General features: G+C 46.5%; 1 protein-coding gene across 13 annotated transcripts in view; it reads right to left on the reverse strand.

Moving 5' to 3' along the window:
* The window catches only part of LOC117410327 (serine/threonine-protein kinase MRCK beta-like), a 59,219-nt gene that overhangs the window by 11,424 nt on the left and 28,348 nt on the right, over positions 1 to 19,447 (reverse strand). For 5 of the 13 annotated variants that reach the window (XM_058988174.1, XM_058988167.1, XM_058988166.1 and 2 more), the window contains exons 6-26: positions 19,313 to 19,406; positions 16,809 to 17,009; positions 16,169 to 16,417; positions 15,041 to 15,120; positions 14,745 to 14,899; positions 14,508 to 14,627; positions 12,989 to 13,122; positions 12,022 to 12,264; positions 11,210 to 11,320; positions 10,352 to 10,596; positions 9,494 to 9,599; positions 8,982 to 9,106; positions 7,482 to 7,587; positions 6,882 to 6,938; positions 5,191 to 5,339; positions 3,970 to 4,067; positions 2,897 to 2,976; positions 2,060 to 2,110; positions 984 to 1,064; positions 720 to 797; positions 248 to 353 (exon numbers count right to left, since the gene is read on the reverse strand). In XM_058988174.1, coding sequence (XP_058844157.1) covers positions 248 to 353; positions 720 to 797; positions 984 to 1,064; positions 2,060 to 2,110; positions 2,897 to 2,976; positions 3,970 to 4,067; positions 5,191 to 5,339; positions 6,882 to 6,938; positions 7,482 to 7,587; positions 8,982 to 9,106; positions 9,494 to 9,599; positions 10,352 to 10,596; positions 11,210 to 11,320; positions 12,022 to 12,264; positions 12,989 to 13,122; positions 14,508 to 14,627; positions 14,745 to 14,899; positions 15,041 to 15,120; positions 16,169 to 16,417; positions 16,809 to 17,009; positions 19,313 to 19,406 — 2,669 coding nt within the window. The remainder of the gene's footprint in view (positions 1 to 247; positions 354 to 719; positions 798 to 983; positions 1,065 to 2,059; positions 2,111 to 2,896; positions 2,977 to 3,969; positions 4,068 to 5,190; positions 5,340 to 6,881; positions 6,939 to 7,481; positions 7,588 to 8,981; positions 9,107 to 9,493; positions 9,600 to 10,351; positions 10,597 to 11,209; positions 11,321 to 12,021; positions 12,265 to 12,988; positions 13,123 to 14,507; positions 14,628 to 14,744; positions 14,900 to 15,040; positions 15,121 to 16,168; positions 16,418 to 16,808; positions 17,010 to 19,312; positions 19,407 to 19,447) is intronic. The other 8 variants (XM_058988176.1, XM_058988178.1, XM_058988170.1 and 5 more) reach the window with 4 other exon arrangements.

The raw sequence follows: 19,447 nt of genomic DNA on the forward strand, positions 1-19,447 counted from the left end.
GTCAGTACAGTGGATGTAAAGTCAGTACAGTGGATGTAAAGTCAGTACAGTGGATGTAAAGTCAGTACAGTGGATGTAAAGTCAGTACAGTGGATGTAAAGTCAGTACAGTGGATGTTCTGCTAATAAAGATCCAAGTGTAGGCTGGAAAGCAGCTTTTTCCTGGGATTTGGAGTCAGAAGTTCATTAAGGAAGACTGTCCTGGGCTTTACTTGCAAACACAATGAAAGCAGTGAGACAAGACTCACCATCGCAGGCGTAGCCCTGGCGCATTAACCCCACCATCAGGGAAGTGCAATGGGTGCACTGGGTGGGACTGGAGAATGTCTTGATACTGAGCTCATGGGCTTTAGGCTGGAAGGCAGAGCAAATCAGCGAGACTTTAGAAGCGTCTTGCATTGAGAGTCCTGTTGGACAAGCGAGTAAGCGAGTATACCAAAAAACACTAGACAAAAAAATATGTTTTTTATTCCTTTACTCCGATTTTATTGTTGAGTTTTTAAAGTTTCTTGTCTTCAATTCAGTATTCAAAAAATTATAATTATGAATCTATCTATCTATCTATCCTGAAATACATTACAGAATAAAAGATGCATTATTAAAACATTTTGGAAGAAGACCTACTGTAGTCCCCAGTTGTTTTGTGGCAACACTATAGTAAAGGCCCTTTGTGAGAATGATCTTTGGGAATGACCTTTGGGAATGACCTTTGGGAATTACCTTTGGTAAACTCAACGACGTCGCCTGGAAGACAGGGGAAGCAGCAGCAGGAGCCGCTTGCAGTGGCTTAACTGGCTCCTAGTGAAACCAGAGAGAACATGCAGGGTTAGGAGAACGAGCCTCCTGGACATTCCTCCAAGCAAAGATCTGCCCACATGTGCACGGTCTTTACAGTTGAAACGCAGCATGCAGACAGCACTCCTGCCAGGCTCACACAAAGATCATGTTTTCCAGAATGCAGTGGCCTTGCTCGAGGGTACTTACATCTGGTGCTGTCGCCACACAAAGGGTGGGGGAGACTTCAGGCTTTAGCAGCGATGTGTCGAGCTCACTAATAGAGCTGGTCTGCAAAAAACAAGACAAAGCAATTAGGATCACATTGATGGAGCTTTGTTTTCCAAATGGACTTTCTGAATCAATACTGAAGCAATTACAAGTACATTTTTTATTTGACTTCAACCTTCTCAGAAGTAGAACAGTTTCATTTCATCAAGACTGGAGGAGTAGAGGGGGCTGTATAATCACATTCTTTGGTCCAGGAGTTTAAAGAATGACCATGCAGTGTAGCATTGGATAGTTTGATCTTTAAATGGAAGAGAAGGGAATAAACACTGTCTATACGACACTGGGATAGCAATACAAACCGAGTCTGATTTTCATATCACTGCTCAGAATCACACAGGGCCAGATTACATCAAGCCCTCTACTTCCTCACAACGGCTGGGATTCAGAAGCTGCTCGGATATCAGTTAAAGGGAAGCAAGATTTCTATCGGCATAGGAAGCTACCTATTCACCCACATTTTGTAAAAAAGAAAAAAGCTTTACAACATATAAAACCAATCAAGCAGAAGGAGAAGACTAAGTTTTATACTATCCTACTCAAGTTACTGGAGGATTCATGTTGTTTTATTCTATATTTGTGTTACTGGAGGATTCATTGGATGAAAGTTGAGGAAAGGTTGGGAGAACAAGGGTGCCTACATTTATAAAAAAAATTAAAATAAAAAATAGCTTCAAAACAAACATTGAGATGAGGCTGCTATCCAACACAATGACCCCCCCAATGTGTGAGGCCAGTGAAAGGAGTTAGGGAACTGCATTACTGTTAGTAAATATGAATAGACTCTGTGGAAACTTGCCAGCTCAGCATTATGCCAGTGCATGTTCGGGATGCTGCTGTAATTGTGAAGCCCAGTTCCACTTCACAATGTTCCCTTCATTAGGAGTCAACAGGGCAGCTACAGGGGAAGGCGGCGGGGGGGGGGCGCTAGTTTTAGATTCAGATAACAGGTACAGGTCAGAGGTTAGGGAGTGAGAAAGCTCTGTCAGCCAACTTACTTCATCCCAAAACGCTAGCAGAGAGGACGCAGATGAAGAAGAGACAGAATCCTTTGTGGTAACAGATATGAGGAACAAAAATAAAGGCATGTTGCTTTACTTCACTCTTACTGTCACAGAGCAGAGTTTAAAACTACACTATCCTCGTTTCACTTCACTCTACCCTCCCCCTTGTCTTGATGTCCTTTGAAGTCCCGAGGTGGAGACACAGGCTCCAGCTAAAGTGAAGTGGCAAATCTAGTAAACCACATAATACTGATTTACTGCCCCCTCAGCCTCCACCATAACCAAGTGCGAGTCAGACACTTTTAAAAGAGCCGTGGAGTTCTAGCGGGCCGCCACAGGGGAACAATGACTTTAGAAAAAGAAAAAGAAAAGGAAATAGGGCTCCATTTCCACTGCTATTGTGAAGCAGTGTTTGCTTGAAGCCTTTGATATTGTTAAGCAATTTGCTACAGAAGATCAAAGGACCTGTTCACATGTAAGTAACGTGATGCTAAGCCTTGGTTCAATTCAACAGCCCTCGGTGTTTTAAAACAGCACATCAGATATCTGCTGCAGAGCCCGTTTCAGTGTGAGCTCTGCCCTTTGGGTCGATTCAGTTTCAGTAAAGCAATTACAAGGAGGATTACACTGTTAACTTGTGTACTGACCATGCAGACAGCAGATCTACAGTCCACGCTATCTCACCCTACTGCTAAATCAACACCAGTGAAGGGGCTGCTTAGCACTCCCAGAGAAGCACATGCCTGCTTTAAAAGGAAGCTGTGAACACGCAGACCTGACTATATCCACATCAATATCTCCAGGGCAAAAGCAAACAAACAAGAAACTTACTCTGAATGTTAAGTCATGAGCGAGAGGAGAAGTGTTGAAGTACTCAAAGATTGAGTCCTGAAAGTCCGGGAGCTTCAACCCTTAGAGAACAAAAAATACAAGCTGCTTTTACAAGTGAAATATGTGGGGGGTTTCCTTTCAGGAAGAAATACTCGAATAATGATTTGGAGAGAAATGCTTATTAAGAGGCTACTTGCTTCACAGCATCATGGTCCAGCTCAATTTGCACAGCTGGATGCAAAAAAGTGAATTAAAAAATATATCATTTTGATTTAACATTAAGAAAAAATATTTCACAAACTGTGCTTAGTTAATTGCATGAACTTATAATAATAATAATAATAATAATAATAATAATAATAATAATAATAATACAGCAGTCTCCGCAGTATAGGAACACCTCCTAAGAGAACACCCTTGTATTGAACAGATTTTCTCCATTGTAAATGCTCCTCCTAAAGGAACAGGAACGTCTCTTAAAAGAACACTTTCTTGGCCCTGATAGCGATTCGTTCACAACGGATACAGTACTGTTTTGTAACCTGATAACTCAACATCATCAGACTTAAATTAAAAAGGTTTACTCAGTCTTTTCAAAATCGACTTGTCATCGCGAGAGTGTCTTGAGCCACACGGATTGGTTTATCAAATCTATGTAGAACCGCCATCATGTCATTCACTCGTTTGGTTTATATTCGGATTTGGTGTTTCCCGTTCTGGTGAGCGGCTTCACCATTCTGTTAAATAACGTGCATGTCTTGTATATTGCTGCTGCATTTTTTAACATGTAGGGGTGCTGTGTTCATTTCGTTTATTAACGCTAGTTTATCTGTTACTTTATTATTAGAGTTTATTAACATACTCTTGCCTCTTGCTTTTCTTTTACTTACTCAGTTCATTTCATATGTTGATGCACGTGCGTCATGACCAGTAATGCATATGTATTTATGGATATATTTATTATATCTAAAAGAACACTTGGGCTGCTTCTCGAGGGGTGTTCTCTTAGCTGGAGACGATCGTACTCTAATAATAATGATGAGAACTTCCTGGTCTAGTCTGCTTCTCTTTACCTTTGTCTGTTCGGAATCTGCTCTCCTCCAGATCCTTCTTCATAATCTCCAGCTTCTCCTGCATCTCCCGACTCCTTGCCTCGGATTCCTTCAGTTTGCTGGAACAGCAGCACATGGAATGGGTGAACACTTACTCATGCAAATGGCTGAGAGTAGGACAGACAGCACATGATCTTTAGCATAGCATTGCTAATGTAGGGGATTAGGCAGAACTACAGGCAGTTACAGCACTGCTGAACGGAAGCCATCATTTCATAACCACAGTTTTCACATGAATATATGATCTGAACACGTTCTGTAATTTGCCCATTAGACACACTACTGCTTACAGACACATGCTCTGACCAGATTAGTAGATGCCTGTTGCTGTGTCTTTAATTCATTCTTTTCTTTTCACTGAACTTCATTATTTATTTATTTTACTCCAGTGAACTTAATCTAAAAACACAAAGACTGCAGAATATATTTCCAGAGCAGAGAGGGAGGGTGAAACGATCTCTTTCATTCATGCACTGCAGTGTTACTGGTCCATGGGGTATTGGCTTCACAATAGAGCACGGAAAAGCTATGGAAACATGTTTCCACTTTTAAAACGAGAAATACAGATCCCACAGAGGGTGTGTGTGTGCGTGTAGTTTGTGCAGTGTGTGTGTGCAGTGTGTGTGTGTGTGTGCAGCGTGTGCGCGTGTGTATGTGTAGTTTGTGCAGTGTGTGTAGTGTGTGTGTGGAGTGTGTGTGCAGTGAATGCAGTGTGTGTGTGCAGTGTGTGCGCGTGTGTATGTTTAGTTTGTGCAGTGTGTGTGTGCAGCGTGTGAAGTGTGTGTGCAGTGTGTGCGCGTGTGTATGTGTAGTTTGTGCAGTGTGTGTAGTGTGTGTGTGGAGTGTGTGTGCAGTGAATGCAGTGTGTGTGTGCAGTGTGTGCGCGTGTGTATGTTTAGTTTGTGCAGTGTGTGTAGTGTGTGTGTAGTGTGTGTGCATTGTGTGTGCAGTGTGTGTGTGGAGTGTGCAGTTTGTGCAGTGTGTGTGTGTGCTGTGTGCAGTGTGTGTGTGCAGTGTGCTGTGTGTGTGTGTGTGTGTGTGTGTGTGTGTGCAGTTTGTGTGTGTGGTTGTGTGTGTGTGTGTGTAGTTTGTACAGTTTGTGCAGTGTGTGTGCAGTGTGTGTGCAGCGTGCAGTGTGTGATACGACAGCAATAAGAATTGCAGCAGTGCCGCTCCACTGACCTCTCGAAGGAGATGTTGGCAGCTTTGACATTTCTTAACTCTTCCTGTACCAGCTGTTTGGCACGAATCTCTGCATCCAGAGCCGACTGCAGCTCCAGCCGGGCGGACATGTCGAGCTTCTGGCTGCGCCGGACCTTCCAAAGGGGGTCCTGCCGTGTGAAAGATACACTCAGACAAAAGCGCGTTCAGTTATAATGCCTCCAGGTTGCAGAACTCATTGTCCTTCTCTATTAGAGATCCTGCTTCAGTCAAGATTTTGAAAGTCAAGATTTAAACAAGCACTACGTAGCCCTAAGGACTGGGACTACAACTGAGTAACCTTAATAAGGAAACATCTAGACTGTACAGATCACAAGAATCCCCCTCCATGTAGTATTTCAGAGAAGAGGCTAAACTTTCCGAAGTTCTACCCCTCTGCCCTGTGAACCCTTTCCTCTGTGCATGTTTGGAGAATGCTGATAACAGTGTCCAGATATACAAGGAGGCTTTCGTATTTTGTCTGCAGCACAATGAACCCTGATAAACTCACCAGCATAATGAAAACTACTTTTATGAAGTGAATGCTCCTTCTAGAACTGATATAAAACTGAACAAAGAGTTCTCTATTCATTCTGATTAATGTCATCGTTGGAGCCGCAGCTAAAGTCCTGTATCAGAATCAAACTAAACACACATCTGACAGGAGGAACGGGTCTAATGTCCAATCCAATACCTGCCCAGTTCAGAATGCAAGGTATCACTTAACAGCAGCCTGTGTTTATCCTACAAAGCAGCGCAGAATGTGAGACCTGCTGAACTAGAGATTTCCATTCATTTAGGGGTCGACAGGAGACACTTCATCAGCATGAGTCTAGAGACTGTCCTTCAGGTGAAATTCTTGAGCGTCTCGCCCTGTCCTAGTCCACACTGCCGCTTTGCTGTCAGTGTACTTCCCAGCCCCTGCACTGGGGTCCTTTCACTACGCTTCCTGCTCCCAGGCACACTGCCCAGTATGGTGCCTGTTAATATTACGATAATAGGAATTCATTTAAAAAATGAAATGCAGCAAAGATACACACACAACAAAAACAAACATGGAGTGTGTTTAATTTATGCAACAATGTGTACGGAACACAGATTGAAAAAAAAAAAAAAAAAGCCAAAATCTCGCAGAAACAAAAAGTGTCTGAGATTGTCCAGCAGTCTGAGCGCTCTCTTCAGCCCGGCCTCGCCCAGCAGCAGGTGTCTTTGTGACATGATCAAATACACCAAATCAGGGGTGAAAATCCAAACTGCAGAAACCACATGCCAAAGAAAAGTTTAACAGTTCAGGACGGAAGCAGTCTACGAATCTTCTAATACTGTCGAGGCTAAAATCTCTCACCCAGGAGCAACACACACGTGTACCGTGTATAGCAGAGTCAATCTGTCTCCACCATTATCAACACTTTGAAACTGTATTGTAATCGCAATATCCAAAAACACACACTTGACATGTTTTGAGATAAATCCTCAATCAAGCTGTAATTTAGATAAACTAGTCGATTCCATGGAAGAAATCTAACAATTGAAAAAAGAATAATCACAAATAACATGTACACACACACACACAATCAGGACACACTAAAGTCTATAAATGGCAGTGATTTGTTTGCCTTCTATTTTCAAATGATTTATTTAGTTATGGTTGAGCCTCACACAAACAAACTCACCAACTTATCTCCAACATTTGGGATCAAAGACCTCTGAAATGGGCTGTTTGTACTCTGCTAGAGTGGTAATCAAGATAAACAGCACAGTATATTAAAGCTTTTAAATATATGGTGGGTGGACAGACAAAGCATGGTAAAGAAAATGTTCACTAAAAACAATCATTGCTGATTTCTGTACCGTAAATACTAAGAACTATAAAGACAGTGAATCTTCATGCCTGCTTAGCACTTGAACTCTGATGCCACTTCGTAACACCCCTCTCACTCAGCATCACCAGCACTGGAAGGGGGGGGGGGCAGGTGTGCGGGGGGGGGGGGGCAGGTGAGCAGGGGGGTGGCTGGGTTCGAGGGGGGGGGGGGGCAGGGGAGCGAGCGGCCAGGTGAGAGGTGAGTGGGGGGGGGTGGGGGGGTGGGGGGGGGAAGGTGAGTGAGCGGACAGGTGAGCTGGGGGTGGCCAGGTGAGCGGAGGGAGACCTGGTGAGCAGGGGGGGGGCAGGTGAGCGAGGGGGTGCTTTAGTATACATGTACAGCAAGTCTGAGCTCATAAGTGGAGGCCTTAGGCTTTGGACAGAATAAATATAATAGAGGCTCATAGCTTACCAGAGTCCTGGATCCCAGATTAGAGTTGCGCAGTGATTCCAGCTCCTCTGTCATCTTAGAGGTTAAAGCTTGCAGGTATCCCCTGGCATCCTTCTCATCGCTCACCCTGCACAGATCGGAGTGAGAAAGCAGGGCAGTAAGAACCCTGTTACTGTGTGCCAGGCACGGGCTGCGCTTCTCTAGATGCAGAGGCACACACTGAGCACAGCAGCACGGGCTCTCCTTCTCTAGATGCAGAGGCACACACTGAGCACAGCAGCACGGGCTCCGCTCCTCTAGATGCAGAGGCACACACTGAGCACAGCAGCACGGGCTGCGCTTCTCTAGATGCAGAGGCACACACTGAGCACAGCAGCACGGGCTCTCCTTCTCTAGATGCAGAGGCACACACTGAGCACAGCAGCACGGGCTCTCCTTCTCTAGATGCAGAGGCACACACTGAGCACAGCAGCACGGGCTCCGCTCCTCTAGATGCAGAGGCACACACTGAGCACAGCAGCACGGGCTCTCCTTCTCTAGATGCAGAGGCACACACTGAGCACAGCAGCACGGGCTCTCCTTCTCTAGATGCAGAGGCACACACTGAGCACAGCAGCACGGGCTCTCCTTCTCTAGATGCAGAGGCACACACTGAGCACAGCAGCACGGGCTCTCCTTCTCTAAACAGAGGCACACACTGAGCACAGCAGCACGGGCTCCGCTCCTCTAGATGCAGAGGCACACACTGAGCACAGCAGCACGGGCTCTCCTTCTCTAGATGCAGAGGCACACACTGAGCACAGCAGCACGGGCTCTCCTTCTCTAGATGCAGAGGCACACACTGAGCACAGCAGCACGGGCTCCGCTCCTCTAGATGCAGAGGCACACACTGAGCACAGCAGCACGGGCTGCGCTTCTCTAGATGCAGAGGCACACACTGAGCACAGCAGCATGGGCTGCGCTCCTCTAGATGCAGAGGCACACACTGAGCACAGCAGCACAGGCTCCGCTCCTCTAGATGCAGAGGCACACACTGAGCACAGCAGCACGGGCTCTCCTTCTCTAGATGCAGAGGCACACACTGAGCACAGCAGCACGGGCTCTCCTTCTCTAGATGCAGAGGCACACACTGAGCACAGCAGAACAGATTCTTCACTTGGGTGCTTGCTCTTATTTTAGTTCAAATTTGCTCTGCAGCTCTTTTTTAAATAATTACATTCTGGAGAATACAAATATCAGAAGCTAGCAATAATACTTGAAACAGACCATGTTGACCAACAAAGCAAAAACTAAAACGAAACAAAAAGCCCAGCAGTTTATTTTGTGTAATCCCCATGTTGTGGCGGAAGTTCACAGTATTGAGAGCATCTTCTTGAACCTCCAGTGTTCTGATATTGAGGTTCAGGGAAGCAGGGTGCTGATGAATCTGCTGTGGGAGGTTATTGTGAGCCAGCACAGCTATAGATGTTCTACAAGCTCACAGTGTACCAGTGCCGAGCACAGCCCGCTGCTTTTGCTTACCACTGTATGATCTCTGCAATCTGAGCTTCCCAATGGGCGACTGACTCCTTCTTCGCAGCCAGGTCCTGAAGCTCGTCTTCCAGCTGCCTGTTCTGGGCAGTCAGCTTATCCACAAATGAGCAGAGCTACAGAGGGAGAGTTTACATGCTCAATAGATTCTTAAATTAAAGAACAGACCACTTTAACCCTTGCTTTCAGTTGCCATGCAGACAGATATTCTCCCCCTCCCAAAATGTGCCGACTACATACAGCAAGTACGTCACCAAACTGCACAGCGTACAGAAAGGATGCAGGTATGGAAAATGTGGCTCAATTCTCAGAATAAAAAGGGGTAAGCAATTGAATTAGTGAAAAGCAAACAATTATTCAATATTTCACATGTGCAACATATACAAAGTTTTGCTCCAGTTCAACATGTTGCTGTATTTTTATAAAAGGAACACATTTGTATTCTATATTAAAACATACCAATGCTACCCCTGGGATGCACATGTACAGGCAGCAAGTCTCACCCTGTCCGTCTCGCTTGTTAGTTTCTTGTTATCGTCAGTCAGCATGGTCCTCTCCCTCTCATACTTGTCTTTTAATGTCACAACAGCCTCCTCCATCTCGCTTTGCCTGTGTCAGTGCAAGGACAAACATTACCATCTGTACACTGATAATAAAAGGGGCTCCTGTTAGAGGCTTGCTCAGCTGCAGTTTGGGGGTACGTTCAGAGAACGCTGTCTGTGATTTCGGATGCTCAGGAGAGGGTACCAGGTGGTGCAGGATCCCAGAATGGATTCAGAAGCACACTGCAGGGAAACAGAGTGTCTGCACGGAGGTTGTAATTTAGGGTTCAATCTGTGTTGCATGTACACCGGACTACAGCTATGAATTTACAGGCTCTGTTCTTCTAATCAGACATTTCAGCATTCCCCTTCCAAGCATGGGCACAGGAAGGGCTTGGAAACAGGGAAGCAGGCTTTGAACACTGCATTACGTTATGTGCAGGAGCACTTCACATTACCCAGCTCCATTCACTGTTAATGTAATCACAAGCAGTATGACATCTTCAAACCAAGTAACCAGCGATTCTACTGAGTGGTGTTGTGGATGGACAACAGGGATTCGATTGTCGTGGACGGGCACCAGGGATTCTATTGAGTGGTGTTGTGGACGGACACCAGGGATTCTATTGAGTGGTGTTGTGGACGGACACCAGGGATTCTATTGAGTGGTGTTGTGGACGGACACCAGGGATTCTATTGAGTGGTGTTGTGGACGGGCACCAGGGATTCTATTGAGTGGTGTTGTGGACGGACACCAGGGATTCTATTGAGAGGTGTTGTGGACGGGCACCATGGATTCTATTGTTGTGTTCTCCCTACCTGTCCCTTCTTGCCTTCTCCAACTTGTCCTTCAGCATCAGGAGGTCTTTGTTCAGGGTGAGCTGATGCCCCTCCGAGTCCTGCAGCTCCTTCCTCAGGTTCTTCAGCTCTATGCTGTGGGAGGTCTCCCGTCTCACCAGCTCCTCCTCATAGAACAGGATCTTCTTATCCAGCTCTGAGCGCAGCTTGCACAGCTCCTGCTCTGTGTGCAGATTCACTCCAGCCAGCCGACCCCCCTGCTTCACCTGCAACACCACAGGCAGCCTCTCTCACAATCTCTCTCACTAGCATCCTATCAGGGGGGCTTTATGCTGTATATGCAAGTTTCTAACTGTAGATCAAGAGTAAGGACTACCCACCCCCCCACACACATCCTGCTTCGTTCCTTTGACCCTCACTGTTCAAATGTTTGGACTGGACTGACCCCTTCTTTGAATCACTAACCCAAGTACACATCTTGTTGATATAAAGATAACTGGATTTGTGTTAACCATGACAAGAACAGACACAAAACAGAATTACATTCTGAAAAGGGAAACTGATCTTCTGTTATTAAACTATAAAACAGTACAGCTTCATAACTAATACAAAAGTAAAAATAAAATCATTGTTATGGAAAGCATGAATCCACTGCTGTAACCGCAATTAACCAGGCACAGTCTTAACTTTATAGAATGGAGTTCATGAAATGAAAACTGAATGCGCCTTTTAATATTTGGATTGCGTTGTACATTCACACAGAACCCATTTCAGATCAGGGGACGATATCCCTCCTATTCTAAAGGCAGCCCCTATGAGAAAGACCCCAGGATGATGCACTGTTACTAGGCTGTTATTTGAAGGATTCAGGGTCCTGACCTTGAGTGCCTCCAGCTCGCTCTCCAGCTGTTTAGCGTAGCTGTCACTGTGCTCTCGCAGCTTGCGCTCCTTTGATGCCTCGGCTGAGGCGTCTTCAAGCTGAGCTTCCAGCTACCACAGCAAAACAAACAAAGCATTAGAGAGCTTTTCCAGGGGAAATACAAATGAAACTGCACGGGAATCTTTATCAATCCAAAAAGAAACTGCAATGAAAAAAATCATTAGAAACTTTCAAATCATTTAGAGGTGTTTCCACATCCAAGCACCAATGGAGATTCCAATGAAGAAAGGGTTAAAGCTCCATTGGTATTCAGCTATTTAAATTGCCTCCTCTCTGTTAGACCTATGGAGCGCCTCTGCCTCCTCTCTGTTAGACCTATGGAGCGCCTCTGCCTTCTCTCTGTTAGATCTATGGAGCGCCTCTGCCTCCTCTCTGTTAGACCTATGGAGCGCCTCTGCCTCCTCTCTGTTAGACCTATGGAGCACCTCTGCCTTCTCTCTGTTAGACCTATGGAGCGCCTCTGCCTCCTCTCTGTTAGACCTATGGAGCGCCTCTGCCTTCTCTCTGTTAGCAGATTTTTCAACTACACCCAGGACAACAGGAGACTACAATGAAAGCATCACAGTACAAAGCAAGAGCACTTTGTTTTATTGTTTTCTGTGACTGGCAGGACGAATCCAAAGAAAAACCCTTGTACTGTTTCTATTAGAAATGCTTCACGGTCATGTATTTGGCAGAGGGCTTTCATAAACCTTTCGAATTGCTAACAGGATTGTAACAAATAATCGTTAACTCATCGACTGAGCCGTACCTCCTTTCGGGCCTTCTCTGTCCTGCGGATCTCCTGCCGCATGGAGTCGGTTTTCTGCGTGACCACCTCCATCTCCTCCTCCTTGTCACGGAGCTGGCGTGAGAGCTTCTGCTTGTGAGAGCGCAGCTCAGCCATCCGCTCGTTCAGCTCCGAGAACTCCTGCATGGCCAGCTTCCTCTGCTGGTGGGCGTCCTTCAGCTCCTTGGTCTGAGACTTCAGCCTCTCTAAAGATTCCACAAGTTGCTGAGAACAACAAAATCAATCAATAAATAAATACATTGTCTCCAAACAGTCTGTGAATTCAGTGCTGAGCCAATGGCACTGGCTGCAGGCGTTCCATCCCAGCTCTGCGAACGTATCAGTCCTGAGCTGAACACCCTGCTGCCAATCAGTGCCAGTCCTCTCTCTGCAGACTGGCAATGGTAAACGCAGAGTCCAGCAAACTCCGGGTTCCTGCGCTGAAAGGTGCACCCCAGCTGTACACCACACCTAAACTGTAGCATCAGGATGCAGGACAGCACAGCACAGCACAGCACACCACAGCATTACCAGCCAGCCAGGATGCAGGACAGCACAGCATTACCAGCCAGCCAGGATGCAGGACAGCACAGCACAACACAGCATTACCAATCAGCCAGGATGCAGGACAGCACAGCATTACCAGCCAGCCAGGATGCAGGACAGCACAGCACAGCACAGCACAGCATTACCAGCCAGCCAGGATGCAGGACAGCACAGCATTACCAGCCAGCCAGGATGCAGGACAGCACAGCACAGCATTATCAGCCAGCCAGGATGCAGGACAGCACAGCACAGCATTACCAGCCAGCCAGCCAGGATGCAGGACAGCACAGCACAGCATTACCAGCCAGCCAGGATGCAGGACAGCACAGCACAGCACAGCATAGCACTACCAGCCATCCAGGATGCATGACAACACAGCACAGCTCCCCCAGCCCTCCCTTACCTTGTGAATCTCTTCTTTCTCCTGTTTCAGTGCTTTGACCTGCTTGTCAAGTGCTTTCATCTTCCCTGAAGAGCTTTCGAATTCCTGCCGAAGAGTTACAGCTTCCTCCAGCCGATGTTCCAGCCGGTCGGAATCTGAACAGGAGGATAAAGATGCTGAAATCTCTTCATTTCTACTTAATTCTGGTGCAGCTCCTATGATTTTCACATGCGCTGGTTTATGTCGTTTATAAAGGATATCAAGATGAGGTGTAATGAGCCTGTAATGTGACATCCACGCATGTAAACAAACATTCCTGTCACTTAAAGCACTTGCTTGAACAGCCTCCCCACGCTGAGCCCCGTGCAGGACTGTCTGCAGACACATTTCTAACCTAGTCACAGCCTCCCCACGCTGAGCCCCGTGCAGGACTGTCTGCAGACACATTTCTAACCTAGTCACAGCCTCCCCACGCCGAGCCCCGTGCAGGACTGTCTGCAGACACATTTCTAACCTAGTCACAGCCTCCCCACGCTGAGCCCCATGCAGGACTGTCTGCAGACACATTTCTAACCTAGTCACAGCCTCCCCACGCCGAGCCCCGTGCAGGACTGTCTGCAGACACATTTCTAACCTAGTCACAGCCTCCCCACGCCGAGCCCCGTGCAGGACTGTCTGCAGACACATTTCTAACCTAGTCACAGCCTCCCCACGCCGAGCCCCGTGCAGGACTGTCTGCAGACACATTTCTAACCTAGTCACAGCCTCCCCACGCCAAGCCCCGTGCAGGACTGTCTGCAGACACATTTCTAACCTAGTCACAGCCTCCCCACGCCGAGCCCCGTGCAGGACTGTCTGCAGACACATTTCTAACCTAGTCACAGCCTCCCCACGCCGAGCCCCGTGCAGGACTGTCTGCAGACACATTTCTAATCTAGTCACAGCCTCCCCACGCCGAGCCCCATGCAGGACTGTCTGCAGACACATTTCTAACCTAGTCACAGCCTCCCCACGCCGAGCCCTGTGCAGGACTGTCTGCAGACACATTTCTAACCTAGTCACAGCCTCCCCACGCTGAGCCCCATGCAGGACTGTCTGCAGACACATTTCTAACCTAGTCACAGCCTCCCCACGCCGAGCCCCGTGCAGGACTGTCTGCAGACACATTTCTAACCTAGTCACAGCCTCCCCACGCCGAGCCCCATGCAGGACTGTCTGCAGACACATTTCTAACCTAGTCACAGCCTCCCCACGCTGAGCCCCATGCAGGACTGTCTGCAGACACATTTCTAACCTAGTCACAGCCTCCCCACGCTGAGCCCCATGCAGGACTGTCTGCAGACACATTTCTGACCTAGTGCAATTCTATGTGCCATGTCAGGAAATGAAAATGCATGTTTGAGACCTACAGAACAAACAGAAGTGCAGGTGAGACTTGAGGAACAATCTTGTTAACATGGTAACCCTGACATGTATTGCATTGCAACTTTCAACACAAAATGACATAAAGCAAAACTTTCCCGCCTGGCCGCTCCAGTACCTGCTAATTTCTTCTTCAGTCTCTCTATTTCTTCATTGAGTTTCTTCATTTCTTTATCTCTATTTGCAGCTCCTAATCCTCGGCCTGAGCCGTGCAGCGATTGTACAGCTTGTGTAGATTCTGAAGAAAAAACACGAACAACCACCGCGCATGTCAGCAAGTGCACAGCAAACAAAAAACAAAGCCATATTCCAGTGAGGATTTCTTATTTATTTTTTTCAGATGGTTGAGAAGCACCTTGCAGTTTGCGGCTGAGCTCCAGCTTCTCCTGCTCCAGCCTCTTGATCCTCCTCTCGTACCCCTCCACCTGCACGCTGTTCTCCAGGCCTCCCTCCGAGGGAGCACCGTCCCAGTGCAGGAGTCTCCTTAAACAGCCTCTGTCAGAGAAGCAGCTGGACAGCAGAGGAGAATACAGAGACACAGTGCACTTAACATACAGTACAGTACGTACACGTCCACATTTCAATAGACATGCGCACTGTTAATGTTGATGTAGCACAAAGATGCATACGATATCAATGAAGGATTCCTACCTTTCAGTGGTGTACGTAAAACCTACAAAGGGTAAGTGTAGTCCAGTAAAGCCAGTATGAGACCCTGGTGGCACGACATCCTATAGGATAACAAAACAGCATATCAGTAATGAATAATCACAGCACTGAGAGCCCTATCAGTGTGAACACATCCACCAGCATGGAATCCATTTATACAGCATCGAGAGCCCTATCAGTGTGAACACATCCACCAGCATGGAATCCATTTACACAGCATTGAGAGCCCTATCAGTGTGAACACATCCACCAGTATGGAATCCATTTATACAGCATTGAAAGCCCTATCAGTGTGAACACATCCACCAGCATGGAATCCATTTACACAGCATTGAGAGCCCTATCAGTGTGAACACATCCACCAGCATGGAATCCATTTATACAGCATCGAGAGCCCTATCAGTGTGAACACATCCACCAGTATGGAATCCATTTACACAGCATTGAGAGCCCTATCAGTGTGAACACATCCACCAGCATGGAATCCATTTATACAGCATTGAAAGCCCTATCAGTGTGAACACATCCACCAGTATGGAATCCATTTACACAGCATTGAGAGCCCTATCAGTGTGAACACATCCACCAGCATGGAATCCATTTATACAGCATTGAAAGCCCTATCAGTGTGAACACATCCACCAGTATGGAATCCATTTATACAGCATTGAGAGCCCTATCAGTGTGAACACATCCACCAGCATGGAATCCATTTATACAGCATTGAGAGCCCTATCAGTGTGAACACATCCACCAGTATGGAATCCATTTACACAGCATTGAGAGCACTATCAGTGTGAACACATCCACCAGCATGGAATCCATTTACACAGCATTGCCTCCCTCCAACATGAACACTGGGTGATTATATTTTCAATATTTTAATTACAAAAAAAAAAAGTGACATGAAATACTGTAGTACTATTATGGCTTCCGGTAGACTCTTGCAATATCATTTTGTAGTTTCTTGGATTACATCATGATGTTAATTAGAAGATGTAAATTATGTTCACATACACTTATTTATTGGTTTTGTATATGGTCTCAATGCTGAAATTCTAGTTGACGCTAAACTTGTGGCCATTGCTGCAGCCAGATGAAGCCACGCACCGGGTTCTTCAGAACGTCGTCGTCCACGTCGAAGTTGGACGTGTCCGAGGGGCTGCTGACGTCTGGGATGTAGGGGGCCTCTGTGTTTCGAATGTTGCCCCAGTCAATCCCACTGAAGAAGGGGTGCTGCTTGAAGTCCTCCATCCCACTCTGGCCCAGCCGCCTCTCCCTGCTGCAGATGAGCCGCTGGATCAGGTCCTTGGCCTCCTCGGAGACGTCGGGGATGTGAGATGGGAACTGGAAGCGCTCCTGCAGGGCACACAATGAGGAATATATACCATTATTAGGAAAAGATGATCTGAGAGATCATTGAATACTGCTAGGTGTGACAGCCACTGGTTAACAACCTGCAGTTCAGTCTGTGACCAGCAGGAGGTGCAGAAAGATTTAAAAACAATATTGCTTATGCACAAATCCTGACTCTTTCACTGTTATGCCGAGAGCGAAACTACAACCCCCTTTCCTGTCTTGTACTAGCAAGACATACTATGAGGTTTGTCAATGGCAAAGTAAACTCTGCAGACACTCAACTCTACTAGTGCTGAGCTACAGTGTCTAAACAATTCTCATATTTAGCTGTGTTGCTCAACAATGATGCTAGCATAACATCTGTGTGGGTGTAAAAGAAAAAGGGACTTACTTCATGATTCATAATCTTCCCGTATGTTTCTACCAGCGACTCTGCGTAGAACGGCGTCTCTCCATAAAGCATTTCATACATGCACACGCCCAGAGACCACCAGTCACACTCGGGCCCGTACTTCCCCATCCCGTCCTCCATAGCCTGCAGGATCTCTGGGGAGATGTAGTCGGGAGTGCCCACCGCCACCGAGGACTTCACCTGAACCAGGAGAAGAGACAGCAATGACCAACACAGGACAGAACCCAACTGCACACACACTGAGCCTCACTGTACTGAAACAAGAAGAGACAGCAATGACCAACACAGCACAGAACCCAACTGCACACACAGTTTTCTCACAATCCTGAAAGGAGGGAAATGCTCTGCTGTGTTTGTAAGGTCGGGATGTAAATAAAGCGAGATACAGATTACAGATTTACTGCAGAGCTGCTGGTGTGCCAAAGCCTGTTATTCTGAAGAGACAGAATGTGAAGAAACAAAACAGTCAACCACAAAGACTGGCAAAATCTGCCCACGCTTCACTCCACGTAATGCATGACAAACACATTCCCCCAGACAGCCCTGGCCAGGTGCTGGTATCCAGTGAGAATGCTGCTGGGCTGCAGGCTCTGCTGATGTGAAGTGCCCTGCTCAACAGAGACAGACACTGCTACTAAACTGAGCCCTAAACACAGAACAACGACAGCCAACAGCAATACACACATCAGCAACCTCCATGAGCCCTAAACACAGAACAATGACAGCCAACAGCAATACACACATCAGCAACCTGCATGAGCCCTAAACACAGAACAATGACAGCCAACAGCAATACACACATCAGCAACCTCCATGAGCCCTAAACACAGAACAATGACAGCCAACAGCAATACACACATCAGCAACCTCCATGAGCCCTAAACACAGAACAATGACAGCCAACAGCAATACACACATCAGCAACCTCCATGAGCCCTAAACACAGAACAATGACAGCCAACAGCAATACACACATCAGCAACCTCCATGAGCCCTAAACACAGAACAATGACAGCCAACAGCAATACACACATCAGCAACCTCCATGAGCCCTAAACACAGAACAACGACAGCCAACAGCAATACACACATCAGCAACCTCCATGAGCCCTAAACACAGAACAATGACAGCCAACAGCAATACACACATCAGCAACCTCCATGACTTGGTCATTTTGAATTGTTATTCATTGCCTCAACCAGGGATTTATTGCGTAATTGCCTATTTGTCTATTATGGGTAATCATTTACACTTGGTTTAAGATTCACAAATGAAACAAATGATAAGTATAAAATAGAAGCTGGTTATAAGCCAGCACAGTTTAAGAGTGTGACAGCTGGCTGTTCCATGAAGTATGTAAAGGCACACTAGAGGATTCTCCTCACTGCTTGTAGCATGGCGTCTGGGTTTGTATGGAGACACGGCTCGGAGTGTAACATTAAGGACCATGGTACTGAGCAGGATCTAGAACAGAAACATGCTCAGTTTGGAACGAGCTTCAGGAAGATACAGCTGCTGTTACTTGGATCAATCTCGATGACTCGAGTGATAAAGCAGTCGAAAGTAAATATTTTAATAACCTACTGGCACCAGGAATAACAACCCAGCTTATTTCAGCCTTGTAAGGGAACCCGATGAAAATATGCTGTCTAATAAACAGAACGCCAAGCCTGCTATTGTTATCAGACCACAATGACATAAATGATGTCTGAACCAGATGGAACAGCTGAGCCTCCGTTTATGAACTGGTTAGACTAGCGAACAGCAGACCCTTATTCTTCAACAAATGCCTCAAACTGCCTGGCCTGCAGGGCGAGGCAGTACACCCCCATGTCAGACAGTACCAAGGGGGAGCTGCAGGGGGGGGACGGAGAGGCAGTACACCCCCATGTCAGACAGTACCAAGGGAGAGCTGCAGGGGGGAAAATACACACTGCGATTATGGTAAATAACATTACAATAGATCATTCTTAATCTATGACAGTGTCAAAATGATTTCCTGTCCATATTCTTACAATAAGGAGGTGCATGGAGGGTCAGTCAAATGTTTATTTCAGATGTTCTTCCTCCTTTATTTATGATAGTAAGCAAATATTTGGCAGACTCCTGTGACAGGAAGCGCATGTTTATACAGCCAGGGCACTAAATAAATGACAAGCCCAAGTTCAAGATGACTACTTCTAGATTAGAAGGAAAGGGCCTGTGCAGTTCAGAGCAAGGACAGATACTACAACACCATGTGCAAGACAGTGTTCGCACTGCTCCCCCTCCTCTGCACAGGACAAGAGAGCAGAACACCTTTTTAATCTAATGATAATTCAACAAAAACAAACATTTTGCTGTCTGTTATGACTGTCTCATCCAGTGAAAATTATTGCAAACTTCACTGCACAGAAATGAACTATTGGTTTGAGGTTGGATAAGCGTCCAAGCTTGCTCCTACTGAGCAGAATCACTGTGCTTCGTTCAAGACTGTACTTACTGTCCCATCGTCCATCATCTTCAAGCAGGAGCCAAAGTCAGCCAGGCGGATATGCCCATTCATATCAAGAAGAACGTTGTCTGGCTTTATATCTCTGAAACAAACACACATAAAAGCACATGACCCTTCAGAACA

Source organism: Acipenser ruthenus, chromosome 15 (assembly GCF_902713425.1).
Source record: "Acipenser ruthenus chromosome 15, fAciRut3.2 maternal haplotype, whole genome shotgun sequence".
NCBI lineage: Eukaryota > Metazoa > Chordata > Actinopteri > Acipenseriformes > Acipenseridae > Acipenser > Acipenser ruthenus.